Source organism: Protomyctophum bolini (genome assembly GCF_963924005.1).
Source record: "Protomyctophum bolini genome assembly, chromosome: 18".
NCBI lineage: Eukaryota > Metazoa > Chordata > Actinopteri > Myctophiformes > Myctophidae > Protomyctophum > Protomyctophum bolini.
Window position 1 is genome coordinate 20,973,473 of NC_137879.1, and position 27,997 is coordinate 21,001,469.

The 27,997-nt window shown below is 42.8% G+C and overlaps 2 protein-coding genes across 3 annotated transcripts; one reads left to right on the top strand and one right to left on the bottom strand.

Annotated features, from left to right (window-relative positions):
- The first annotated feature begins 3,090 nt into the window (after positions 1-3,090).
- bhlha15 (basic helix-loop-helix family, member a15) lies at positions 3,091-5,639 on the top strand. Its single transcript, XM_080788622.1, has 2 exons — positions 3,091-3,195; positions 3,883-5,639. The coding sequence occupies exon 2, from the start codon at positions 3,931-3,933 to the stop codon at positions 4,558-4,560; it is 630 nt and encodes a 209-aa protein (XP_080644748.1). The 5' UTR covers positions 3,091-3,195; positions 3,883-3,930; the 3' UTR covers positions 4,561-5,639.
- tecpr1a (tectonin beta-propeller repeat containing 1a) lies at positions 5,629-27,967 on the bottom strand. 2 transcript variants are annotated; one of them, XM_080788618.1, is made up of 24 exons: positions 27,830-27,967; positions 24,299-24,534; positions 22,807-22,989; positions 22,261-22,383; positions 22,030-22,149; positions 21,143-21,317; positions 20,294-20,394; positions 19,786-19,887; positions 19,019-19,167; positions 17,693-18,297; positions 16,976-17,121; positions 16,493-16,648; positions 16,130-16,279; positions 15,053-15,210; positions 14,372-14,602; positions 14,146-14,242; positions 13,382-13,461; positions 13,193-13,249; positions 12,621-12,795; positions 12,165-12,300; positions 11,461-11,553; positions 10,388-10,494; positions 8,385-8,504; positions 5,629-8,182 (listed from the first exon to the last, which is right to left on the bottom strand). In XM_080788618.1, exons 2-24 carry the CDS (start codon positions 24,521-24,523, stop codon positions 8,042-8,044), a joined length of 3,630 nt encoding a protein of 1,209 aa, XP_080644744.1. In that variant the 5' UTR covers positions 24,524-24,534; positions 27,830-27,967; the 3' UTR covers positions 5,629-8,041. The 2 variants fall into 2 exon arrangements, with proteins under 2 accessions (XP_080644744.1, XP_080644745.1); XM_080788619.1 differs by lacking the exons at positions 5,629-8,182; positions 8,385-8,504; positions 10,388-10,494; positions 11,461-11,553 and having other exon boundaries at positions 12,565-12,795.
- Between the last annotated feature and the right edge of the window lie 30 nt (positions 27,968-27,997).

Genomic DNA, 27,997 nt, shown 5'->3' on the forward strand with positions numbered 1-27,997 from the left:
TAGAACAGTGGTCCCCAGATTGATTCTTTAGTCAGGGTGGTGGTCCCTGGTTCCCTAACCCCTGATTTAGAGCAACAAAGAATTTTATATTGTCTATTAACAGATTTGCAGCAGATAACAATAGAATTTAAATCATAATGAAACAGAAATACTATCCAAGTTGGAGTTGTAGAAGAACAGGCTGGTCAGTGACAGTCAGTGAGAAATATAAACATGGAATATGAGTGAAACACTGTCAAATCCTGAGTCTTAATTAAACTCAGTGAGTGAAAGTGAAGGGCAAACAGAAAGTGGTCTCTATTTACCACACTGTCAAATACTGAGTCTCAATTAAACTCAGAGAGGGGATAAATTAAGGAGCCAGTAGCTCAGGAGGTAGAGTGGCTGTTTGGCAACTGAAAGGTTCCTGGTTCCATCCCTGGCTCCTCCTGACTTTGTGTCGAAGTGTCCTTCTAAAAAGACACTGAGAGCTCGGGCCCTAACTGTTCACAATGAGCAGTTTGGTACCTTGCATGGTTGCCTCTATATTCTGTTGGTGAGTGTTTGCCCACTTTGACATAGTATGTCAAAGTGTTTTATAACTGGCCGCAGGTTAGTTTGACTAGTCAACTGTCAAAAACTAAATCCCACTTTACCACTAAAGAAACTCAGAATGTTGTTGCGCAATTTGCATTTTAAATGTTAATTCAAGCAATCATGCATAAAATCCTGGTAAATTCAGGTGTCAACATACAGTACAAGAACGATATGGTTATTGACAATACAGTTTATTTTCCTCAGACAAAGCATGCTTGTGCCTTATTTGCTTGCTTCATTACTTTAGTGTATTCAGTGTTTTATCAGTGACTGTGACTAAATACACTGTGTAAGCCTTTAGGGCTTACTGGAGGCAGGAAGTGAACAAACTAAAAGTTATATATAGTGTTTCCACAGACCAGCAAGGTTTGGTTGATTAGATACAATGTGCCCGAGAATTGCTGAAAAATCATAAGCATAAGCTTACACGCACGCATGGTCGCACGCACACACGCACGCATGGTCGCACGCATGGTCGCACGCACACCCGCACACGCACACACGCACACGCACACACGCACACGCACACACACACACACACACACACACACACACACACACACACACACACACACACACACACTGCTCAAGGACACTAGTGTGTGACCGCCTCTGTGTCTCTAAATGCTGGGAACTGGACACCTGTATGTAATTTCTGCTCAGTTCACTTTCTCAAGTGTGCCTGGCATGCTGTTGCTCACAGTGATAATGTTCTACTGTGTGTACAGCAGGTGAAGTTTCATTGATGCCCTCCCCCCCCCCCCCCCCCCACACACACACACACACTATCTCAAGGTGTCAGTGCGACTGCCTGATGAGAAGCTACTCACAATTAATCGAAGATCCATAGTTGACCAGTCGGAGAGAAGCAGGAACACTTTAGGACTTGACTGGACAGTTTCAGAGGCTCACGGATGAAGATGATGGACGTATGAAGGAAACTCACTGCCAGTGTTTTCATAAATTCTGTTCCATCGGTGTAATCCTTCACTGTCAAAACAAGGTCAAAAAAGAAAATAAACCATTTTATAATGGCCAAACAAAATGGCTAATATCGCACATTGCATTAAAGACAAGCCTTGTCTACACTGTTTGCTATTGCAGCCATATCATAAGTTCCACAGTGATGGATTACGATTACAATTATTGTCGGTATCAGCTGGTAACATGCGGGATACTGTCCCTGTAACAATGTGCTATAGCGGCTAAACCCCTGAGAGATGGATTGCTGAGGCGGAGCACCACACCTACCATGACCATCAGCTACCAGTACTTCCCAAACGACCCAAGCCGTGCTACTCATATGCTGAGTTGGTGGTGCCCGGGATCAAACCCATGAACTTGTGGTCCAAAGGCAAGAGCTCTACCGACTGAGCTACCCAGACACAACATGGGATCAACACCATCCAGTCTATGCTCTCCACCTCAGTCAGTGCTGGGTCAAAAAATTAGGATTATCATTAGTTGGTACGTACACTACGTACATACAGTATGTGAATTGCCTTATAATGCCTATATATTTCTGTGTTGTGGTCCTGTCATGCTAATGGCTTTGAGACCTCTGCATTTTTTTCTATTCTGTGCAGACACTCATCACACCTACTGTAGAACCCCCACATCAAAATTGTTTCCTGACTAGAATGAAAACCAGCAGCACTACTTCACTACTTGGCTGCTGGTTAAATTGACTGAGTTAAAAACTACTATAAGCCTACCACGGTATTCCTCCATCCATCAGTTTTCAGCAGGCTAACTTGTGAGAATCATTACTTTGGCACGTTTATTTCAATGTTTCTACAGGTCTGGCAAGGTGAATGAGAACTAAATCGACCAATGTGCAACTTGCAAGCAATAAATATGCTCTGAAATAAACATTGTACAGTGTGTATTAAATTACGGATAAGCAACACTGACTGGAAGCTCAGAGGAATGTATTCAAATGAAGTAGTTAAACTAGAAAACCCACACACACACACTATGTAAACTTCTTAGACCTACCATACTTGTAGGCCCAGTGGTTCAAAACCCCTGGTGGTGGTGGTGGGAGTGGCGGAGGAAAGAAAAAGGAACGCTTGTAAATATGTTAGATTTGGCCGAGCTATAAACTCACAGCTGCATGCATGTGAGATGCATAATGAGGTTGTACATCTGTGACTTTCGGTGCGATAAATCAGGCATGATGCGGCCATTCTTCCTCAAAGTGTTTAGAGATGTGAGCCTATACTCATTATAGAAGGAACAATGCGGCTATTATCTCTGCCGACTGCTGTTGTGTTAAGCGCTGCAGCAGAGAAGGCTTTCAGGTTGAATTGTAAAGCAGTTATCTCTCTCTCTCTCTGCATGACTGTGACATTTTGGCTGACCACAAACTCCCTGTGACAATGTTGGAGTATGGTCACCGCCCATTGGCTGAACAAGCGCTACGTGTACAATAGTCTGCAACAGTCAGGTACCTCACACATGTGACAGTTATCTCCCATCCAGCGACACGCGCACAACATAGCATACAACAAACCAGCAACTTTACTGTATATTGTGGTGATTTAAAAGACGACTAGATGGTGTCAGTTTTGTTGTAGCAAAACATTCACGTGTGGAAAGTTAACTTTACTGTAAGGGGTAAGTGACGTATTTTCGGTTTGCTTTTCAGTTTACTTTACAATCTGATATCGTTTTGGTTCAGTGAATAAATTAAAAGCTATCATAATTTGAATCCCTAACGAGACTGCAGTAGTTAGATGTTCTGTACAGTTTATGTGGTAGCCTAAGCCATTATAGCCAAATGTTTTACTATGGTTTTGAATAATGTCTCATGCCTGGTGATAAAATATCCATTCACACAAATTGTTACTGACCAGGATCACCACAAAGGCTAATAAGGATATCGGTTTTTGTATGTATATATTTTTTTTAAACCTCAGATAGCTTAATTCTAGTTTAAACAATAATCTCCTTTGCTGGTGATGACAATTTTATGAATTAGGCTACTGTGAGTGCTGTTGTATTTTTGCAAGAGTAACCTTGAGGTGGACATTATCTCTGGCCAGTAGGATAAGAGAGGTGCAGATTATAGACCAACATCATGCAGTTTTCACATGTTAAAGGTTGATTAGATATGGCACAGGGCAGGGGATGCATGGCTGCTTGACAGAGGAAAGCTTGTTCACTTTTACGTCCTCTATTATTGGTCCAAAAAACAGATGAAGGCCTCAATATAATGTGTTTTTTTGCATTTGTATTTTGACATTGAACTTATGAAGTTAAAAAATGTTAATTTTTTTTTCTATTGGCTTGTTTTTATGTCAGACCTGTGGCAGAGACACAGTGAGGCAGAGTGGGGGAGAAGACAGCAGAATGAAGTCCAAAGGGAAGGCTGTGAAACCTGCAAGGAGGGCCTGGTCCGACCCGGACCTGGAACCAGAGTTAGAACCAGATACGGAGCCAGAACCCGGATCCAGTGAACAGGAAGGCTCAGAGGCCTCGGTTCGGATCGCCGGCTCCTGGCGTCTGAGGAGTGGGGACCGGCTTGAGCATCGAGGAGGAGTTGGAGGAGAAGCAGGAGGAGGGAGGGAGGGAGGTGGTGGAAACGGCATCAGAAAGACCATGACCTCCCATCGGCGCCGGCGGCAACACGGCGCAGCCAAAGAGCGCAACGTCCGCCGCCTGGAGAGCAACGAGCGTGAGCGGCAGCGCATGCACAAACTCAACAATGCCTTCCAAGCACTGCGCGAGGCCATCCCACATGTCAAAATGGACAAGAAGCTCTCCAAGATCGAAACACTCACCCTGGCCAAGAACTACATCAAGGCCCTCACCACCATCGTCCTGGGGATGTCTGGGACCTGCCTGCCTGCCGGGGAAACGGTGTCGGAGGAGAGCGCCGCTAGGCTGCTCCAGTGCTACCAGCAGCACCTAGAGGAGGAGGGGGAGGAAGGTCTGACTGAGTACCTGACCAGCATGCACAGCTTCAGCCAGGGAAGCTAACACACAGCAAAGGGCACGAGAGACATCATGAGGATGCAACCAGGCCGGTCTCCGAGCATGACACAAGGCAGTCAGAAAAGAGAGGCAGGGAGGACACAGTATGAGATTGAGCACTTTTTAAGGGGTCAAATCTGAAATTACGTCTGGTTCCTGGAGGCGCACTGCTTTTAATAAGTATCACAGCAAGGAGCACCAGGTTCTGGTCAAAAGCCGTGCTCTTTGTTGGAAGATTGTGCTATTTAAATATCACATTCCTCCACCAGTGATCGTGATGATTTTGATTACATCAACATAAAGGCACCCACTGCTGTTTGAACATGACACGATATGGTGGCCCACAAGGCAGCTGTCTTTATCAACACGGCTTTATTAGAGAACATGCTCTGGACAGTAAGCCATGGGACTGGTTTGGGGACACTGCACAAACATTCACTTAAATGAAATCAGTCATACAGCTTTCATACAGTCTTTCTATTAAAATGGGTACAGATACAAAGGTTACCGATAGGAATCCCAATGAACTATGGTGGAACTTTTAAAACATTGAAATAATGCTTAAGTTCATCCGTCACAGGTACTCAAGGAAAGAATTAAGCTCGTCTTTCCTCACACTATTTAATTTCCTGTCTTCTATCGTTTTAAGCAAAAGCTGTGAACTTGTGTTCTTCCCTTTTCAGTAATCATATTCATCTTCTTGTGTGTCTTTCTGTTGAAAACCTGCCAAGCAATAGCCTCTGGTCATAACTGACAGACATGGGATCAGAAAAGCAGTTCTATTGCCTGATTAAATACTGCTATGTTGAAAAGTGGAGAGAAAAGAACTTGAAACACTAGTTTGGGACTATGCACATTGGACCATTTTGCGTATGAATATTCTTTCTTTTAACTAAAACATCATTCATGTTACTACATGATCTCAAACAAGATTGTATGTATACTTGTCTGGCTTGGAGGTAAATTTGATATCGAAAATCAATTTGCTCTAGTGAATGGGTTGTGTCCGAGTCTCTGAGACACAGTACAGTTGTACAATCAAAAGAAAAAAGAATCATTGAGTTATCAATAAACATTTATTTATTGATGAATGCCATAATATTTTCACCATGCATAACACCATACACAGAAAAATGTCGACAGAAATGGTACACAGTAAAATTCATGTTAATTAAACTTAAATTAACACTCCAGATTTCATGTGTTGCACAGTACAGTACAGTACATTATTCATAAACACAATACAGACATTTCTTTGCACAGTTCAACTGTCATGTACATTTATTTACATTTGCCCATTAACTAAACTAACGCCTCAAGTTATGTGGTTTCACTGGTTTGGTTGTCAAAGCGGTTTATGTATGTTATAGGACAGAAGTTAATTCCTTAATTAGCTCGTTCTTCGTTAAATGTACAAACATGCCATCTTGTAACTTAAAAAATTCAACATATGCACTGTGCACAATACTTGAACACAGATTTGTTAGTTTTTTTTAACAAAAATATACTTTTTCTTTAACTAAAGTACAATATATTGTATGCTGCCTATACAGTAGTCATCAGTTATTCAGCTAACATCAGTTAACAACCCAAAAGAAAAAGCATGCAAAGATGTTTGAGGGGTTCTTTTGGAAGTCAGATTTTCCTGAGAGAAGAAGCGGGCCAAAGACTTTTAGAAGTAGTCAGCAGTAACCTCGCGTCACCAGGCTTTCCACCTCGGAGGAAAGCCTGGTCTGTGTTACAAAAGTGCCGTGTGAACTGATCTGAAGCGGATGATATCGTTACGTCATGTTGTAGTATTGTTTTGTAGTCATCAGGCAGGAAGAATAATCCGGAACTTCCTTTTCCCTCAAACCGTAAGAATAACAATAAAAGCTCTCATAGCCTGCAGCTTTTATTGAGAAAAATCGTTTTGAGGGAAAAGGAAGTTCCGGATGATTGTTGACTATAAAACAATACTACAACATGATGTAGCGATATCATCCGCTCCAGACCGGATCATAATGCTTCCCAGGCTAGTCAGCAGTGGCCATCGTTCCTGTGTACTGTGGGAAAATGCTCAACATTGCACATTGTCCAATAATATATAACATTGACGTGAAATATAAAAGATTTGCCCATGGTAGGTACATGGGGAAGCAACATTATGGTTGAAACAAACGAGTCACTCCAGTAGATTCAGAAATCCAGTCCATAAGTCCATATCTATTTTGCTACAGTATCTCTTCTGCCTTACGGAAAGACCTCTTAGTCTTAACCTTATTCCCAGCAGTTTAAAAACAACAATCATATTGATGTTCTATTCACATAATTGTAGTTTGTGTACAGCATGAGTACAGCTACTACTACAAATTCCATTGCAGACATTTTTGTTCAGTGTCTCAGTAACACAATAAAATTAATTCAACCTTCCTCACACCTGGGGCATGCTGGTAGTGGTAGATGACCAGATGCATGTGTCTGTTGACCACAAAATCGAGACATCTTCACCAGTTTGATTTTGGCTTTGGTAGTGTGTTGCATTGTCTTGCCCCTCTCTGCCCTCAGTTTCCTGTGTTGCAGTGTTTCCCAAAAGTCACGACTTGCAGACAGTAAAATAAACAGTAAAACAAACATCTTATGCATTAAACCCATATGGTTAGTATAATGTTTCCATGGCACCATTTACATATAGAACACTTAATGTAATTTAGTGGCGGGATTAATCTCCATAGTATTCTAAATTGTAAGCTTGTGTGTGTACCCAATAATCATCATTCCATGTTGGACAATCAAAAATATGAATATGTGCTATTAAATGCCCTTTGAACGATGTTGTGTCACAGAAACACTGTATTTACAGATAGAACACAGCCAACGGCAGTAAATATAGATACCGGTAGTATGGGAATTTCTCTTTTGGATCTCGAGCTGAAAGGTTGTGGAAACCCCTGCTCTACGGTAGGACAGGAAACTGAGGTAGAATCTATCCTATCATATAAATAAATACTGGCCCAAAATATACTGTACATAAAAACATCCTCACACCATAACCCTCCTCAAACGTCATAAAAAAACACCACACTGACACTTTCACAACATAGGCAAAATATAACTAAGACATGATAACATGACAAAAAAGTCATGGAATGAAGCATCCATCATGATCAATAAATAAAAGCCACCCCCCCACAAAAACTAAAAACTAACAAATTAAAAACAGAAAATAAAAAGATAGAAATGTACAATATCTATGGATTAGCATTAAAATGGTATTTGGTTAATAGCAATGGCAATATGACATCAGAATGCCCTACAATGTCCTTAAAATGACACAAAGGAATAAAATGAAATGTTGACACACAAGGACAGCAGAGGAGAATGGTGTATGTAACAGCATTTTTGCACTGGATATTTGCAAATAATGAATAAGGTGTGTGACTGTGTCTTAGCACTACGGTGCTGTGTGTGTGTGTGTGTGTGTGTGTGTGTATATATATACATGTGTTCAGTGTCCCACAGCATTGCCGTTGACCTCCTCCTGGTTCCAGACGGGGGTTGGGACAGCAGCGGGGTCCGTCAGGGAAGGCATACGGATTCTAGGAGGCTCCATGGAGTTCCCTCTCACTGTGATCTGGTCCCATCCTCCCTGAGAGAGAGCGAGAGAGACACACACACAGACAGACAGACAAAAATAATACAAATACAAAATAATGCATTGGTGACATACAAATGCAAATAAATAAAAAAATCCAAATTGCACACTATGGAAGCATTTGGTGAAGTAATGTACAGTATAAACACATTCACAGTAAAGACAGGGTCTTGAGTCATGTTCTGTGGGTTCTTACTCCTATGCCATAGTCCCACGACTGTCCCTTAGGCTCCATGGGCTGGACCCCCAGGCGATGACACACTGTCCCACAACTCAGGCTGTGACTGCCCTGCACCTTGTCTGCTATGATCCACACCTACATATCACCAATGATGACATCACAAAATATAGTAAGTAGTAATATAAGTCAAATAATATATACTTCTGACACAATCACTAATGTCCAACATTTTAAATAAAGGCTGGCAGCCTTTATTTGACCTAGGTAAGAGGAATGATAAAAGGACAGAGAGAAGCTGATGGTTGTGGTATAACGCCTAGGGCATTATGAAACAATAAAGTCCCTTAAATGGTTCAGACCGTACGTGTGGGCACGTCAAACTCATAAGCAATCCAACCGACGGATCCAGAGGACGTTTACACACGTCATAGCACATTTTCAATTATATCAAATGAGAGAAGAATATTCTGAACTTTTTTTATCATACTCGCTCTTCGTTCATCCGCGGTCCCGGTTACTTCCTAGTTTACCTCTGCAAAAATAATTCCTCGTATCTGCTAATCTAGGGCGCTCTCCGTGGTTTTGATCAGATGGATATACTAAGCTCTTCATTTCTGACTTCTCACCTGTCAATAATATGAATGTGAGGGACCACCGATCGATTTTATCGAAACGAGAGAAAGTTAAGCAAGCTAAAATATGTCTCTGTTTTTTTCCCGGAACGGAAGGGGGGGCTTTACCGTGTAAAAGCGGCCATATCTTCCCGGCACCCCGAGCTTCTATTTTGAAGTAATCCCGGCAAATTGTGTTAAAGGGGAATACCACAAATTTTATTATGTCATTAATATACCTTAGAGTTGTTGATGTACCGGTACTTCATAATGTTACTGATCTCACTATGGTATATTAATGACATAGGATAATGTTGAAAATGAGTGGAATTTCCCTTTAAAAGGACAGTTCCGTGAGTGCTAGTATTCTCTTGTTTAAAAGTTGCTTTCCTGACCGTGCAGGCGTGCATCCGGTAAAATGGTCAGAGAGATTGAGACAAATTGGAGTTGTGTGTGCTTCCTTGATAGAAATAACGCCTAGGGCTGACAGGGCAGCTGAACAATTAACAAAATCTAAAGCTGTATCTTCTCTAAGGGGACTTGTCCACCACAACGTAACTGAAAATGCAAAGCCTAAAACACCCTAGTTGAAAATATTTCAGCAGAGCAGCAAGCAGATAAAAACACCACACGCACACACATGAACACGCCAACGTGTATACGTGTAGGTGCTCAGTGCCTCGTCACACTGCTGGCGTTTGCAGCATAGAATAAATACACAGCGCTCCCATTTAAAATATAAATCAAAGCAAAAAAAGGTTCTAGACGACTGGTCTGGACTAGACGGTTTAAAGGGATATTTCACTTTAAAAAAAACTTTTGGTCATTTCATCGTCTACTCAGTCTTACAGTATGTGCACAACCCAGACAGTTTTTAAGTTGCTTGATTCAGTAATTAGATATTTGATATTCATTTTAGCTGCCCCGCCCCCTTCCTATACAAACCCATTATAACTTAAAAATCAATTTTAACCATGACAGATTAATCGAAAACACCCAACCTTTATTCTGGTGACTGGTGTCATTCCAATACATGAGGGGGCGGTGCTTTTTCATTTACTGTTTTCATTTATTTTTAATCATTGTTTTGAGAATTATTAAAAATCAATGAAAACAGTAAATGAAAAATCAGTCACCATAAAAAAGGTTGGGTGTTTTCGATGAATCCATCATCGGTAAAATTAGTTTTGAAGAGTTTGAAGTTACAATGTAGGATTGTACAGGAAGGGGGCAGGGCAGCTAAAATGAATATCAAATATCTAAATACTGAATCAAGCAACTTAAAAACTGTCTTGGGTGTTCACTGTTCATATAAACCTGAGTAGACGATGAAATTACCAAAACCTTTTTTGAAAGTGAAATATCACTTTAAGTGGGTAAATCCTGAGATGTAGGTGTGGCACCCACCTGGTCCAGAGGTCCCACAGAGACCTTGCGTACGTTGTTGGAAAGGTGGTCCCAGGATGATCCCTGGGGGTAACTGGGAGTCACACCCTGACGGTACCACAGGTTACCTGACAGACAAACAGACGTAAATCACTGAAATATGGCAATCACCAGTCTTCTCACACACTGTACTGGTAGTCACATGTTTGAAGGCAGAGTGATCTATAATGTTGAAAATGTTGTGCCGTGATTTTTTTCCACCCTAAAACGTGATCATCAGGTATTATTATTATATAAGGAGGAAGATTGTTTTTCAAAAAAAGTGTACACTATTTGTCAAAATGTTGTTTTTATGTGGACACGCCCACCAGTTCATTAAGTATGCCTGGTGGGTGGTGAATTTGATCCACCTGAACTGAAGCCACACTCATAGCTGTTGTTGTATGATAAAGGGGGAGGGCATGATATTGTGATGTCACTATATCACTGTTTTTTTCATTGGCAAGTTTGACTGTCAAGGTTTCAGCCTCCAGGAAGAAACCCTAAATACAAAGGGAAGACATCATTGCACATAACACAACCACACCAAAGGGTCTAATGAAGTACTGTCACCTCATAAACACATGAAAAACTGAAAAAATCACGGCACTACATCTTTAAGATTTAAGGAAAATGTTTTTTCCTACATGGATATAAAGAGATGGGCTCAAGGGATGGTTGGAAGGCTGACAGGGACAAAGCCTGGCTTGTCGAGAGTCGAGACAAGAAGCAACTGACTGAAAAGCACCTTTCCTTCAGTATGAAAAGACAGAAGACTGAGAACTGAAGCGAAAAGCTTCAACTCAGAGAAAAGCAAGAGAGCAACCATGAAGGGCCAAGATAATTGCAAATTTTCATGTTAACAATTCTATACACACATTTCAACCAAAGAGGGAAGAGAAAATGAATGAAACCTCCTACTGTAGTGTTTTGTTAGAATGAAGGACTTCATAAAATTAAGCCCTACATGGCACATCAAAACTCATTATTATATATATTTTTCCATCAGTGTTCCTATATCCAACATATGTGAAAGTACTACATAGTCTCTTTACCATTTTCATCTACAGCATAGATTGATGTCCTTCCCACAGACACCTGCTTCAGCTTCTGCTTTGATGGTGAGGGAATGTGGTACCAACAGTCTCCTGCAGAGGGAGACATAATGCACACACAAACCAATAGCTTCAGACTCACATCAACATCATGTCTATCTGTAAAGGTCGTTACACACACACACACACACACACACACACACACACACACACACACACACACACACACACACACACACACACACCAGGAGTGTTTATTGTGTGCAATTAATCTGTATTAATTCAAACTGTTTGTGTCATGAGTACATCCACACAGAACATTTTACACAGCGATAAAGAGTCATAATTCACTTTCCGAAATGAGGTCGATTTGTCACTGTGAGTAAAAGCAAGAACCTGTAAAAATGAAATATCACCAAATTAAGAGTTAGATGTGAAATATTCACCGACGCACTGACTGAATCGTTCATTCATCAGTCTCCCATCGTGTAAGGACCTTAAGCCAAAAGGTTTTCTTTTCACAACTGTGTTCACTTGGTTAGTTAGTAATGTAATTTTCCAGAGATGTTTCTTGACATGCCGTGCGTATACAATAACAAGATCACGAAAAGCAACAGCAGAGGCATCCTAGAAAGTAAGAGAATAGGGAAACAAAACTACAACAATGTACAGTTCTTTAGTTTTTCTAGCACTCTCCTACTGACCTGCAGGGCTTTGTGCAGACACAGAGCCCCTGTAGAAGGCCGAGCCGTCCCTGGCGATGGCCCACACCTGGTTGACCGCCCCGATGGAGATGGACTTGAAAGGCTGGTCTGTTCCTACATGGAGCCATGATGAGCCCTAGAGAGCAAAGTTAAAAGTGTTGTTTTATACTGTCACACAGCGGTGCCATACGCATTGTGAGCTTGTAGATCTGCTATTTTCACTATTTATGATACTTTTCACCTACTTTTCACCTACAGTATAATGAATGACATGCCCAAAATAGGAATTGATTATTAATTGATAGTTTTATTAAGTTATCGATTATTATTGATTAAATAGACTAATTCAATTCGCCACACACATTTGTGTCGTCATTGCTGTTGTATCCTACTGACTCACCTGCCAGTGAGGAGCCCCCACCAGGATGCACCCCTACAACTTTAGAAGTGACTCACAGCAGGCGTCAGTGCGGTCACCCCCAGACGACACAGCACATCTCCCTTGTTGCTGATGGCCCAGAGAGGCACCACCTCCACGCTGCACTGAGACGAACATGGTAGGATGGTCAGGTCACTCAACGGGATGGGCGGGACTTCCTGCCATGGCCCGGTGGTGGTTAATTTACACTTCCTATGAGGACAAATAAACACACCTGTTAAGAGTCGCAGCTGCATTGTTTCAAGGGTAATGTTAACTATACAGTAGATACAGTATGTCTCATGGCACTAATATTAGTTTGTTTCACTTTCATGTAAACCGCTATACTAATTATTGCTAAAACGTTTTTGTTGTTTGCAATTGTTGCAAACTTTCTGTATTTTACACCTTAAGCCTCTCTGTGATTTTCTTTCTGACCCGATATTTATTAAATATATTGTTAACAGAGGATCCTTTACATAAAGGCATGGACAGCCTCATGTCATGTTGGACAGCTGAGCAAACGGTCAAAAAGCAGCTCGCAGCGTGCTGAACAAACAATGTGAACTTGTGAAGGTAAATAACTGTGTTGTATTTCTACAGTACAAACCTGGCCCATCGCCTGCGACGTACGAAGTCCTTCATAGTCTTATAACCATGATATGAACTGCATGGAGAGACGAAGACGAAGAGCAAAGGGAGAAGCGAAACAGAAATTAAATGCACTTTCTAAACTGTGGGAAAGAACATGATTTCAACAAATGGAAATGGCAGAGGAAGAATGCTGTGTTAAACTCACGCTGGGAAATCTGCAGCATATTGCCAGCCCTCCCTGTCTGTCCCCCCTGAGACACCATAGTCAGTAGCCCAATCAGACACCTGCAAATGCCACATACAGGAAGTAAATGTTGAATGGTAAATGGTGCATTTATATAGCGCTTTTATCCAAAGTACTTTATATACTGCAGATTGTGCATTACATTCACCCATTCATATACCGATGGCAGAGGAAACCATGCAAGGCAACAACCTGCACATCGGGAGCAATTAGGGGTTCAGAGTCTTGCTCAAGGACACTTTGACACTAACTCTGAAGTGAACCAAAGAAGTATTTTATGGAGTACGATTATTCATAATATATTTCAGTCAGATATTTTTGACATAAATGTCAGCATGTCAGACACAATGACCTAAATGCTACTTCAGGAGGAGCCTGGGGAGGTGGAGGGGCTTGTTCACTAATGAGCCATCATTGTGCTAACAGCTGGCGATGTGCATGTAAACATTTGTGAGTGAATTTTCAGTCTGCTTCAATAGACCACATACAGTAGATTGAACCATTAGGATGGTGTCTATACGTACGTGTCTTTACTACTATGATTTTCCATGTTTAAAGGTTGTTGTTCGTACAATATGTGTATACATTGACTATGTGTGAGTGGAGGTTTATGAATAGGTGTGTGCGAGTGATAGTCTATGTTTATCTGTGTGTGTGTGTGTGTGTGTGTGTGTGTGTGTGTGTGTGTGTGTGTGCGCAAGCAAGCGTGTTTGTACAGTACTTACCCATGTCCAGTGAGGGGAAGGGGGTTTACTGTTGGTCTTGGTGCACTCATGAAGCCCTGAAGCATCGCTCCACATATAGCGGTCCGTAGGCAGACCTCTACAACACAGGAAGAATGCTTCAAATGAATCAACAAGAGGAGTCCACAGTTTAAAATAAAAGGGAAAAAAATCAATTACAGTTCAATATTTAACCTTTCACATTTTAAGTTTTATTTCAGTACATCACCTGTTGCTATAGCCGGTGACAGGGTTCCACCTCTGGTTCTCATAGATGTAGACACTCTTCACATCCGTCTGGGTGTGGATGTTGTCTGTGCTGTTGGCCAGCTCCTGGTAGAAGCCTCCGCCGTAGCCCCCGGTGTGCACCCAGGCCGTGTGGTCATAGCCAATGCCCCACACCACCCCGGCGCTGCTACACTCCACCACACGCAGGTGGCCCCCCACATGACGCCAGAACCTGTGGTACAGAACAGTACAATAGAGTACAGGAGTTCAATCTGCTCTGGTGCTATGTACTCCCCCTGAGCCAGCTTGAAAATATACTTCTTTCGGTCAAAAATCTTCAGCACTCCACTCGGTAGCCATTTACCAATGTCCCCAGTGTGACGCCACCCCCATCTTTATCTAAGTCACAATAAAATAATTATCTTTTGCTTATTATATTAACCTCTTGACAAATATTAAACTGCAGACAGATGGGCCTCCTAAATCAAAACTGACGAAATTGTGATATTATATGAATGACTGTAAACTAAAATAGTGCCGTATGATTATGCAATATTCATTAAGCAGCCCTACTATAATTTATATTGTCAAACTCCAGAACTGTTGCTATCTCAAGACAGGATAACAGAGAAAAAACACTGAAAGCAGAGAGGGGGGGTTAGGACAGTTCTGCTGTTCTTACATTAGCTCACAGGGTGTGGGGTAGGGTGTTGCCTCCAGACCAGGAGAGGGCTCACTGACAAAGATGTCCCCTTTACAGGTGACTGACCAGATGGCCTGTTTGGAAGGAGGGCCCTGGATCCCCCTGGAGTCACAACACGACGCGCTCAACAGAGCCAGCTAGAGAACGGCAGGCAGGGAGGAAGACGCATAAAAATGGTGAACCATTTTGTGCATACCACCTGGCACTTTACTTTACTATGTACTAGAATAGAGAACTTAAAGGACAACTTTAGTTTTTTCAACCAAGGTTCATGTTTTAGGTTATCTTTCGTTTTAGCAATTTTAGCTATTTTTTACAGGGGGGTGGGGGAATTCGAACATGGGGCTAAATATGTATTTTTTGACACAATTTTATAGCGATTTATTATTTTATTATTTACTATAGTCCTACTAGACCGCAAGAAATTACATCTGGCCACAAAAGATCACAGGATCTACTGAATGTGAAGGGGGTGACAACACAGTATGGCAGCCCCCTATAGTACCCCCTTCACATTCAGTAGATCCTGTGATCTTTTGTGGCCAGATGTAATTTATTGGGGTCTGTTAAGACTATAGTAAATCATAAAAAAAAAAAAAAGAAAGCAGCACATGAAAAAAAATGAACCCTCATCTTTTACTTTCTCCTAAACCTAAAACATTAACCTTGGTTGAAAAAATACTAAAGTTTTAAAAACTAAGAAAAGGGCCTGGGCCACGGCTGAGCGGTCCAGGCACCTAGGCCGGTAACATGACATCAGAGACACTATGTGTGTAATATCAGTGGTTTTAGATATTTTAGATTTTAGCAGTGAGCCCAAAGTCCCCCAGGAGAGAGTTGTCTTCATCATTTTGCAAAAAAAAAAAAAAAGTTTCCCTTTAAGTCCCATTTTATTGTTACTTACAACAGCGTCAGGCAAAAAATATCCTACCTACAACAGTACAAGCTCATGATGGATTGTGAACTTGTACATAATAAGTGCAGTTGCACCCCTACTGTATTAAATGCAACTCCCCCTTCTAAAAGAGTGAAAGTGCAGAGGACAGACTGCCATACCCAGTCATGCATCTCCTGCTCCGTGGCAGCAGCCAGCCTGATTGGCCACCTCTGTTTGGTCCTTTCCTGGGTGTAGATGGCAAACGAGTGCTTCGAGTCGTTCAGCACAGGCACCAAAATGGTCACCTCATTAATGAAGGCATGCAGGTACTGCAGAGACATACAGAGGGCAGAGTAACACAGTCTGACAGCTGGGGCAGAAATAGAGACATTTTGTTGAAGACTGTGCCTTAACAACCACGATAGCAATAGTATTAAGAAAACTATGAGTTCCTCAGCGTAATGTTTTTTAATTTTCCTGGCACTGTTCGTTCATAAGCCTGATTGTGTGGTGGAAGCAGCTAACTACTTCCAGTGGCTCACCTTCTTTTCCTCGTTAAAGTTGTAGTAGATGAAGAGGATGCCGTCCTTATTGCCATCTGGACCAGAGAACTGCTCCAGGGCAAAGCGGACATCCACCCACTTATGTGGCTTCCAGTCCCTCCACCACTGCATGGTTCCTTTCTTCACCCACACCGACTGAAACACAGTGACAGCATTCACTTAGTTTGCTGCACAATTTCAGACCCCTGTAGCTAAGCGCAAAAACAGAGATGAACTTATGGGAAAAAAGGAAATAAAGAAGAGAACAAATGCCTATTTTTGGATAAAAAAAGCTTGAAATAGGACACTGTTTTTTCTTTCTGAGAAGAAATAAATTAACTCTGTAAGAGATAACGGTACAACTCCATTTGCTAGAATAGATAACAGAATGAATTAAGAAACGGACTGTTTTTCCATATAGTGTGTGTGTGTGTGTGTGTGTGTGTGTGTGTGTGTGTGTGTGTGTGTGTGTGTAGTGTGTACCTGCTCGATTGCCTGTTCATAGTGTCTGAAGTTATCCACCTCTCTCTTGGTCCTCTCGCTGAGCTGCTCAAAGATCTGTTTCCTCCAGGCTGCTGTCTGCGCTGGGCTGATGGACAGACTCAGGTTCTGGACGGACTGAGCCAATGCTGGAGACAAAACAATCAACTAATAACCCATCTATCTATCTATCAATGAATTTATCCATCCATCCATCCATCTCTTTCTTATTTAATGACGACTGTCATTTTTGAGGGGCGCTATATTCAGCTAGTGTAGATTTTTGTCTTAAGCAAACATTAAATTCCCATCAACAATGAATGGAGAATTTACGTCATATGTTGACGAGCAAATCGGCTCTTTTTGTCTTACACAAAGATTATATTCCCATTGACAATGAATGGATAATGTACGATGATAAAAGTGCACTTTTTTTCTTTATCAAATTCAGTCCAATACCCTTCAAACCCTGCTTTTGGATTTCTATTTATTTATTCACTATTCTGTATCACATTCTAAACACTAAAAAGATTTTAATCACTTTCAACCCGACATCCCTATTTTGGGCATGTCATTATTGGTGGAAATAAAAATTGCACACGCACGCACGCACGCATGCATGCACACACACACACACACACACACACACACACACCTTGACATTTTGACTTGACACCATTGGTATGTTTTGGACATAAACGGTTTGTCAGTTACACTCACTTGCAGAGTTGGGAGAGCAGCTGAACCAGTTGAGCTGAGAGTGGCAGTCTACAGAGCAGCCTCCGCCACTGACCCAAGCCCACAGTGGATGCTCATCGATCCCATAAGGCTCCTCCAGGGCCAGGCTGTAGGTAGCCACAGAGGACAAGCTGCAGGTATCGGCTGAGTCCAGCACAGCTCCAGGCACCACCCTGTCCTCCTGACTCTGAGCCTCCTCCAGGTCCACATTGCTCCACTCTAGATGCCCCCCAGACCTGCTCGGGGGGAGGACCCCCTGAAGTCCTGGAGGGGCGAGGGCCGAGTACGGTTCTTCCTCTGGGATAGACGGGGCGCCGGATGTCTTACCTGGGTCTCGGTCGGAGACGAGATCAGAGATGAAGCTGTCGCTTGTGACTTTGGGGATGCAGGGTTTTGGAGTGTCAGCGGTGTGGTCAGAGGAAGGGGGATCACTCGTGGGGCCATCGGGAGCTGCGGCGAGTGTTTCAGAGGAGGCATAGGTGGGGACAATGTGACTGGCTGCAGCTGGGCCTCTCTCTTTCTCTGTGTCTGACTCCACATCACTCACTGACTGGGCACGGACCTCACCAGAGAAGAAACAGCCAGCACTGAATGACGGAGAGGGAAACAGAGAAAAATTTAATATAAGCCCATAGCACAACCTTGCAAGGTGTTCTGCACTTTGATTCATTACAATCTAGATTTAAATTAGAATGTGTTGTATACATACGACTTGTGTAATTCAGTTGTTGCAAACACTGAAAGGCTTCATATTATTTATCATCACAGAAACTGCTGTCGTGGGAAGGGCTTTCAGTCTGAATAATGAAGCGAAACAAAATGAAAACATTTTTGAGGGGCGCTAGCCCCTCCTATATCCAGCTTTTAGTGTCCATCCACGAACTTCGTCCTACACAAACATAAATCGTCACTCCAATGAACTGCAGCGGCCAATGAGGCATCTATATTTTTTAATAACTATGCTTTCAGCTTTCAGGAAGAAACCAAAAATACACAGGGAAGACATCATTATTTGAATATTAGAACCACACCTGGGGGTCTATTAGAGCAACAAAACAGAAAAAGTACAAAAAGCACAGCACTCCATCTATAAAACAAGTGTAGCATATTCAGTACTTGATTATATTTTCTCACCCTCTGTCAAAATAATGATGAGTGTCTTAATTACGCATGTGCGTGTGTTCATGTGCGTGTGTGTGTAAGTACCGGTAAGTCATCCCAAAATATATGCATTGCAGACCATCTTTATTTTAGCGTTGCACTCTTGCAGTGAGTTTCCACTGCAACATTAAACTTTTGTCCCCTCACCTGTGCAGACTGCCAGCACTGGCACTGGAGTGTGAGCGATCTCCATCTCGGGGAACACTGATCACCTTCCAGGCTTTCCCGCTGAGCTCACTGGATGTCACTCCTTGTCGGAAGTAAACTGCCCGGTCCTCACAGCCGATGGCCCACATCTACACAGCACACCACAACATCAGTTTAAAAATAATAATAAAAGCAATGCCCAATTAGCCCTTCATAAATCCCACCCCAAAATGGGTTTGTCCAATGCCAATCCAAATAGTTAAGCAACTGTTGCTATGCTGGTCAAGCTTTCGCCTGGCTGTGTTGTTGAACATATACACAGCTTAACGTTACACACCTGACCAACCAAGGTGATGGCAATAATACTAATGACCGTAGTCTTACCGTGCAACATGAAAACTCCTGTCGGGTGGTTGTTAAAAGTTGATTTGTCATTTTCTAGTTTATTTAAATAATGTCATGCAAATGTGTCCAGTGCATAGCCTACTGCAGGCCTGGTTGACTAGATTTACAAGACATTTTGATGCTCTTGCTACTGAAATGATCTATTATTTATATGGAGAAATCTCTATGGGGGAGGACAGCTTGCCCTGTCTCCACGCTGCTAACGTGCCTATTGGACAAGGACGGGTTGGGGAGGGACTTAGCGAAGGGCTAATTGGCTGAATGTATGTACCGCCCTGTGTTTTAAAATGTAATTAAACTAAACATGTATGTAAGTTACTATGTATTATGTTCCCTGATTTAACAGATGGGTTGTGATTCACCTGGTCATTGAGTCCCACGTTGATCACAATCATTTCTCCCACCATGCTGATCCACCCTGAGCCACAGGGGTTGTGAGAGTTCACCCCACGCCTGAACCACACCTGGACGGAATGAAATGCACCATACTTAAATAACTCACAACACAGGGAACTATTATTTCCTGTACTTGTTCTCTGTTCCTATGTGCTGTGTACCAGGTCTATATATTATATCATAAAAGCTTTATTTTTTGGGTGTGCTAGACCAACAGAATGTAAACCACATGAAACCTAGCATTCATATCCTGGGCATGTCATAATAGGCAATTCTACAAAAATAGGTGAACATTCGATCATCAAAAAGATCTACAAGCTTTTAGATCTGTTATTTTCTGCAAAGAGATTTGGTTGGTAGAGGGAAAAAGGAGGGCACACGCACAAGTACAGACCATTGGGGGAACCCTGTCAACGAAGTGTATAAGGTTTAAGTAGCGTTTCATATTTGGAGGACTTCCCAGTATGTCCTTACTTTGTTGTCCTTGGTGAGGGCCCACACTACGTTGACACCCACAGCTACATGGATGGCACCAACCTCTGAACTGGGAGAGTCCACCACCACCCAGGACGTACCTGGTAACCAAACAATGTTATCCTTAATAATCTAATTTAATTTAGTTAACCAGGCAGCCCTGGTTAAATAATTTAAATTATGCACACGGCCAAGAGAACAGCAACAAGGCAACGGTCATGTTCAACAACACATTACACAATAATACTGTATATCAAAAATATTTGTTAAAAATGTAGCAATACCAACAAAACATTTGATACCCACATTCAGCCTCAAGGTGAGTGTTTTATTTTGTGTGATTAATTTGCATTATTTTGCTGCTGTTTGTGTAATAACTACATCCATACAGAGCACAAATAAGGTCAATAAAAGTATCAATATGTATGAATGAGGCATCACCAAATTAATAGTTGATGTGAAATATTCGCAAACAGTAAATAATAAATGAGAAAGATAATAATTTGGTCCACACTCATTAGGGTGTTTTTTTGTCACTGTATATTTTGCACTTACATGAAATTTATACTAAGAACTGTGAGTAGCCATTCTATGGCGCTCAGGGAGCAATTAGGGGTTACACATTTTTGGCCTGGAATCTTACCTGGGACAACCAGGGGCTCTGGCTCCCCAGGCAGGCTCATTAGCCACTCAGCTATGGTAAAATACAGCACTTTAAATCACACACACAATTCACAATGAATACCATGCAGGAACGAGAACAACGTTAAAGTGAGAAGCAGTGAAAGATTGTAAAGGGATAGAGTAGACCATGGAGTGCAGCCCAGCCAGGGCCAGGAGGACACCTACCCTGGGGGCAGTCTCGGCCAATGCCCTCCCTGACAATGAACTGGCCTTCCCAGAGCACAGCCCAGACCAGGTCCCCTGGACCACAGCTGATCTGGACCACCTCTCCAGGCACAGAGATCTCCTCCCAAGAAGTGCCCTCCGGACTGTGGTGCTGAATCCCTTCCCTGAACCACACCTGGATGGAAAGAGAGGAAGGAGGGGGGAAGGGGGAGATAGGGTGAGAGAAAAGAAAACAGAGGAACAGGGTGTGATGTGAAGGGAAGAAAGGAATACAATGGAGGAAAAGATGGCCAGGCAGGAGAATGTGACGGAAAGAGAGATGACAGAGCAAGAATAAGAGGAGATAAATGAAGGCAATAGGAAGACGGAAGCAACAAGACAAAGAGAGGTTTGTATGTGGAGAAAGCAAGAGCGAGAACAGAACAAACAGTAGCGTGGTAAATGTGTGCAGTACCGAGTTGTTTGTTTGATGTCTCAGAACATTGTGATGTGTGACCTTGCCGTGGGCTTTAGAGCAAAGACAACCATGTTTCTCTCTGTGTGTGTGTGTGTGTGTGTGTGTGTGTGTGTGTGTGTGTGTGTGTGTGTGTGTGTGTGTGTGTGTGTGTGTGTGGGGGGGGGTGGGACAGGGGGACAGGGGTGTCTGTCAGTTTTTGAATGGACACCTTTGTAGTGGTGTCATTTTAATAGTGTTCGTGTATTACAGCTTTGTGTGTTCACCACAGCCTACATCACTGAGTATGCATCATGACGTGTGTATGTGTGTGTGCGGGCGTATGTGCATGCGTGCGTGCACTTATGGGTTCCCGTTAGTGATAAGGTGGCAGCTGTGCTCCCTGGTGTGTGTGTGTGTGTGTGTGTGTGCGCATGCGGCGTATGTATTGTACCTTCCCCTGCAGGGACACTGCCCACAGTGACAGTCTTCCTCTGGGCTCCTCGCTGATCTCCCAGCCTCCACAGCTGATGTCGTTGAAGGGGTCTGGCAGAACTGACTGCTGTGAAGGGATCTGTCAGTACATCGGCGGAGAGATAAGCACACACATACACAACACATGGTAAAATCCTCAGTGTCCATTTCCTTTAGTAAATTGATTTGATCACACAAATACAAAACCCACCTGGGCCCAGCTGTCCCTGGCCTTATATGTCCTGTACCGGAGCCATCTTCTGCGGCGGACACAGGAATTCCACTTCTTGTCTTTGGTGTAGTTGGCAGGGAAGTCCATGGCGTACGTCCAGCCCTGCACACACATTGAAATACTCTCTTGCTAAAGCACTGCTGGGCAGTAAAAGACCAGGAGAGACTTAAGAACGTGAATTTCCCTGCTGGGTTCAATACAGGTTCATCTTATCTTAATGACAAAGATAATGATAAGAAATGGAGAGTGACAGCATAGTGAATCAGGCTTCACTTCTTTACACCTGAAAACCCGTTTTGTGACAATAAAGTTGACTGATTCCAAAGAGAAACATACTGTAATATATGATATAAAGATAGTTAGACTAGACAGAATGATACAGTAAGTCTGGACTGAAGGTAAACCACTACAGTTTATGGATGAGATAGAGAGACAAAGGTATGGCAGAGCAAGAGAGGCAGAATAATAGAGAGAGTGAGCAGAAATGCTGTGAAAAGAAAAAGAAAAAAACATCACGACACTCACCTCCTTTTCAGTGGGTTCTCCTTCAAAGTTCTCATCCACGTGCCAGTCAGCTTCCCACTCCCAATTGGCCGAAGGGAGCTCAAAGCTGTCCAGCGGTTGGTGCTGGAGACCTGTGACATCACTCCACTGCCAGCGGTCGCTCGGCAACAGGCGCTCCGAGAAGCCGTCCACGGGATTCCACCTCTGACAGAAAGACATGCAAAGATGGATTGAAGAGCCCACACACACATATAGAAATGTCAGTGACAACTCCCTTGGAGAAGAGACCGCCCAGGGAGTTCCATAATGCTGGAGAAGAGACCGCCCAGGGAGTTCCATAATGATAGAAAATGGGCTTTCAGTTTTCATCATTAAAAACAAAAGATCTTTTGCAACCACAAAACCTCTGTGGACAGGGTTCTCGTAATTTGATGTGTCTGTGTGCAAGCATGCCTTTTGCCTTTCTTGGCTCCATGTTCCTTTGCTGTACTATATAGAGTTGAATTGAAGAAAATGCCAGGACTCATTATATGTCCTTTTCACATGATTTGATTTACCTCTGACGAGAGTGGACAACGTACATGTTTCGGCATGGTTGGCCTTCCTCAGCGTTGTCAGCTGAGGAAGGCCAACCAGGCCGAAACACGTACGTTGTCTTGTCCACTCTCTTCAGAGGTAAATAAAATCATGTGAAAAGGACATGAGTGCTGGCATTTTCTTCAATTCAACTTGTATCTTCGAGCCTTGCACCTAGAAGGATTTTGTTCTAACCTGGAGTGCTGCGGATTGTCTGCTTCGGCAGTACTTTTTATAGAGTGCAAACTGCAAAGTATAGAGTATGCACATGCATGACTTTTCCACCGGGACACGCCACCCTCATCTAGATTGCGTGGCAAAACATTGAGCAGCATAGGGCATTGGAGTTTGGATGCACTCATTGGAAATCACTCAACGGCCCTGCATACCACCTTTCTAAATTGCACATAATGCAGGAAGCGGCAGGACATTACATTATTGAAAACGAGTGCTTCCAAACTCTGATAAATAATCACATGCACAGACTTTCTTGACAGAAAGTACCTCATAAGATGTCTATGGTGGATTTTTATGAAACTAAAACTTTGCAGATAGAAAGAGGATATTTCAAGCTTTCCGTACAGCTACAATGTTGGTGAGTTTAATGTTGTTTAATACAATCACATTTTCTGTTTAGATGTATGGGCTGTCAAGGCCAGAAAGTTGTTTTCTGCCCTTCAGTAAGGCGTTCCTGCATAACATCCAGGTATGATGATGTATGCAGCAAATTTTGTTCCCATTTTGGGTTTTCCAGTCAAATTTGTCTAGTAAATGTATCTAGTAGTAGTTACCAAAAAACAAGTGTGAACATCTAACCTCATGGAGCTCCAAATGGATAAAAACATTTGTTAATGAAAGCAATTAGACAGTTGGTTAGTTGATTTCATACACTAGAATTCCTGAGGTACTAAACTGTGCTAAATCAGATCAGACCCACCTGGTTCTCATAGGTTTCCTCCTGGTAGCGGATGGGCAGGTCGGAGGCGTGAACGTTCAGGTAGATGTTGTGGTCGCAGGCGATGCCCCAGCAGCACTGCTGAGCTGCAGCCACGCGCTTGAACTCCAGCTGAGCGTCGCGGCATTGCTCCCACTGTTGCCCCGCGGTGGACAGGTTGTAGACGCGGCCATAGACGTCCACTGCCCACAGCAGCGACACGGTCATGGCTGCAGCACCTGGAGCCCCGGGAGAGGAGAAAAGACCGGGAGGGGGAGCAGAAGGGTGGGTCAAGGGAGGAGAGGTTCCAGTTCAAGTTCAAAGTTTATACATTGCATTAACTTTTTTGAGACAGCTTTGTGTGTGCGTGTGAATTTTACTAGCAATGATTTGATTGGCTGAGCAAAGTACATATGGAGTATAAAAAATCATGGTGGTCCCTTATTGGCCAAGAGTTCCCACCGACATACGTAACATATGCCGCTTTGCTCAGACACATATGACGTAAATTCTCCATCCATTGTCAATGGCATTTAATGTTTATGTTCAGACAGAATCTCCAGTACTATAGCTGTTTATAGCGCCCTTCAAAAAAGTGAGGGCAGAAAATTGAAGACGACAATTGTGATTGGCCGGAATAACAGAAAGGTGAGGACACCAATTGTGATTGGCCGGAATGTGATGATGTATACTTTGTTTATATGATGTTAGATCGCCCCTCACTTCACATGAGTGTGATTTTCTACGTTTTATTTTTCAGAAGGGCTGCAGAAAGAGATTATAAAAAGTGCCCCTCGGGGCACAGGTCTCTACCAGGGCAGGTCAGGTTGTGGCCTCATGGTGGTGCTATAACAGGCCAATGTGAAAAGGGTGCAATTTCTTATTACGCTTTGGATGGCAATTGGATGACTTGAGTGGATGACTCCAAAAATGTGTGCTGCAAAAATCCACCTGTTGGTCAATGTGAAATGTGAAAAGGGTGGGATACCGGTATATTCCTCAACCTAGTAGGAAAGTATGTGAAAGATTTCAATTAAATTGCACGCTGCGTTCATGATTTGAGGCTTTTTGTTCAAACCGGGCCAATCCTTCAAACTTTGAAAGCCAATGTTTTGGGGCAGAGGTTCATCATTGGCATCCAGGGAGTGTGTGTGTCCATGTGGAGACTAAAAGATAATACCTGAGCACTGTGACCGACCCAAAAGAAAGAAAAATCCTGACTTGGTAACAGACTCATTGAGCAGTCTTGTGACTGAGAAAGGCCATATAGGCAGACCTGTCTCCAGAAAAGACAGACTATGCAACCACTGCACACAAAATGAAGGGGCAACTGAGCTACATTTCCAAACCGCCTGTCCATTGTACCAAGACATCAGAGACACATACAGTATTACAATCACCCAAGGAGAGTTTGAAAACATGGCAAATGACAAAAAACTGTGTAGCAAGATTTGTGAGCTGCTGTGATAGAAGCATATCAAATGGTCTTCTAATTATCTGTATCGAGTGACTTCTGTACATAGAAAGAAATTGACCTATGGCAATGTAAACATATGATTTCTCATGCCAATAAAGCCCTTTGATTCCGGCGAGCCACCCTGTGTCCGAAACCATCGAGAAATGACAGTTACCATGTGGGGTTCCCCCGGGGGTCCCCGGAACAGCCAGAGCCCCAGGAACAGCCCAGGGCTCGTACTGTAGTGTACTTTGTGCCACATTACTCTGTGCTGACATACATACAGACACAGAGACAGACATATGGACAGACGGACATAGCTCCGTAATGGAGCGGAGGCACCACTCAAAAAGGAAGAAAACAGACTAGAGTGAAAATCAAGCAGAGCTGGATGAAAAAGGCAGTGACAAGGTATCATGGGGGGAGCAATTAGGACCCGGGAAGAAAATGTAACGTCTGATATTAACTTGAATGTTTAGTCAGAGGCCCATAATGAGATCTAACCATATAACTATAGCATTTCCTGTGGTCTGTGTGACTGAGGAGAGCTGCAGTATAATTGGCCGCAGACAGATCCAAATGATGCATGTGAATCAGCAACTGGGCAAGTGGGCAGACTGCTGACCTTCTGTTGAGTTGTCCATGTTTCTTCTCTGACGAAGGCAAAATGTAGCCCAGCAGATTGCCTATACAGTACTTTTTTACAACACTGTAAAAAAGCTCCTTGCGGTTTAAATACACCTGACACTGTCGTTTTGTGATAGTAAACAACTGAATGTGGTAGAATCTCACTTCTGAAATAAGAATCGTGTAAATTTAGAGTGAAGGAGAAGCTTTGCACATTTAGCAGGATCGTGTAATGAGGTTGGATTGATCCTCCTTGGCCTCTGCGCTTTTGTCTGCCTCTTTTGAGACTTCTCAAGTTCTCAGGTGTTGCCATTATTATACTGTTGGCTCACATTCCGGATGGCGAACAAAGCTATTTTACAATGGCTTTTTAACCTACGTGGTGAGTAACTGGATAATATAGCCTACATGAATACAGTAATTTACGGCATGAAAAAATAAATCACACCTGTGTGAAGTGAGTGGTGCAAACCATGCAACTATACATGTATTGTTAATTTGTTATATTTTACTGTATTGTACTGTGCTCTGTACTGTGTTTTATTTGTAGTGTTAGACAGTGTATACTGTGCTCTGTACTGTGATTATTTGAGGGAAAAGTCTTTAAAGTCTTTGAAACATGAATAGACCCCCATGAACGCGCCCAGGGTGCCTGTATGGGCCTCGTGTCCGAAACGGTGGAGAAATGACAGTAGACAGTACCGTGTGGGGGTCCTCGGGGGGGTCCCCGGAATGAACGTGCCCGATCATAGCCTACTGTAGTGTAGTCTGTGCCACTTTACGCTGTGCTGTACTCTACTGGCCACTGTAGGGTGTGGGGGTGTCCGTGCTGGGACACGTACGTACGCATACATACATAACAAAGCTGCGTAATGGAGCGGATCGAGGCACCGCTCAAAAAATGTATAATGGACCTGTAATGAAAGTGAACACACAGCCCACAGTGAGTGAACACCGCACTGGCGCCAGTGATGCTCTTCAAAGGCGTGACCACCGTCACAAGCAATCAATAAGCCATGTTTGGAAGCGACTGTAAAATATAAATACAAACACTTACACTTACACAAACATGAGTATACTACAATCATCTCCTCCCTTTGATCGTTTTGAAACAATTAATAAAAAGGTGAAATGCGATGAGCAAGAAAAGAGAGAAGTATAGAACGCATGTGTGAATCGTGTGATGTGTCTGATGATACTGTGGTCAGGCTAACGAATGTTGTCAGCATAAACGACGTTCACCTGCGATAAACTTAATATATGGATAGGATGATTGCAGTCTAAATGTAAACAACCTATTGTATAATGCAAATTAATATCAGTGACGAGGAAAAATGAGGATACTGTGTACAAACATCAATCAGTACAACAATCAGCACAATGCAGGCAGCCTCGAGCTTAGAGGCTTACACCTCTAGAAATAGCATAGCATATTAATACAAAATACCAACCTGGTGCTTCCTTTCATAAACGATGTACCTGTGTGTGAGTGGGCTCCTATTCATTCAGTCGCTGAAAATGAACGACCAGCCCCCTAAAAAGAATGAGCCCTGTGCCTGTTTACATGACTGACAATCATCCTTGCATTGGTAAACCAAAACGGATTGGAAGCAAGCAGG

Bases quoted from the DNA above. Each gene is read 5' to 3' on its own strand.
- bhlha15 (XM_080788622.1), top strand. From the start codon at position 3,931: ATGAAGTCCAAAGGGAAGGCTGTGAAACCTGCAAGGAGGGCCTGGTCC.
- tecpr1a (XM_080788618.1), bottom strand. From the start codon at position 24,523: ATGACCGTGTCGCTGCTGTGGGCAGTGGACGTCTATGGCCGCGTCTAC. The intron at 21,318-22,029 runs GTACAATACATA...CTTTCCATCCAG, and splicing joins CAGTGTCCCTGCAGGGGAAG to GTGTGGTTCAGGGAAGGGAT. The intron at 8,183-8,384 runs GTAAGAACCCAC...GCTCTCTCTCAG, and splicing joins CGTGGGACTATGGCATAGGA to GGAGGATGGGACCAGATCAC.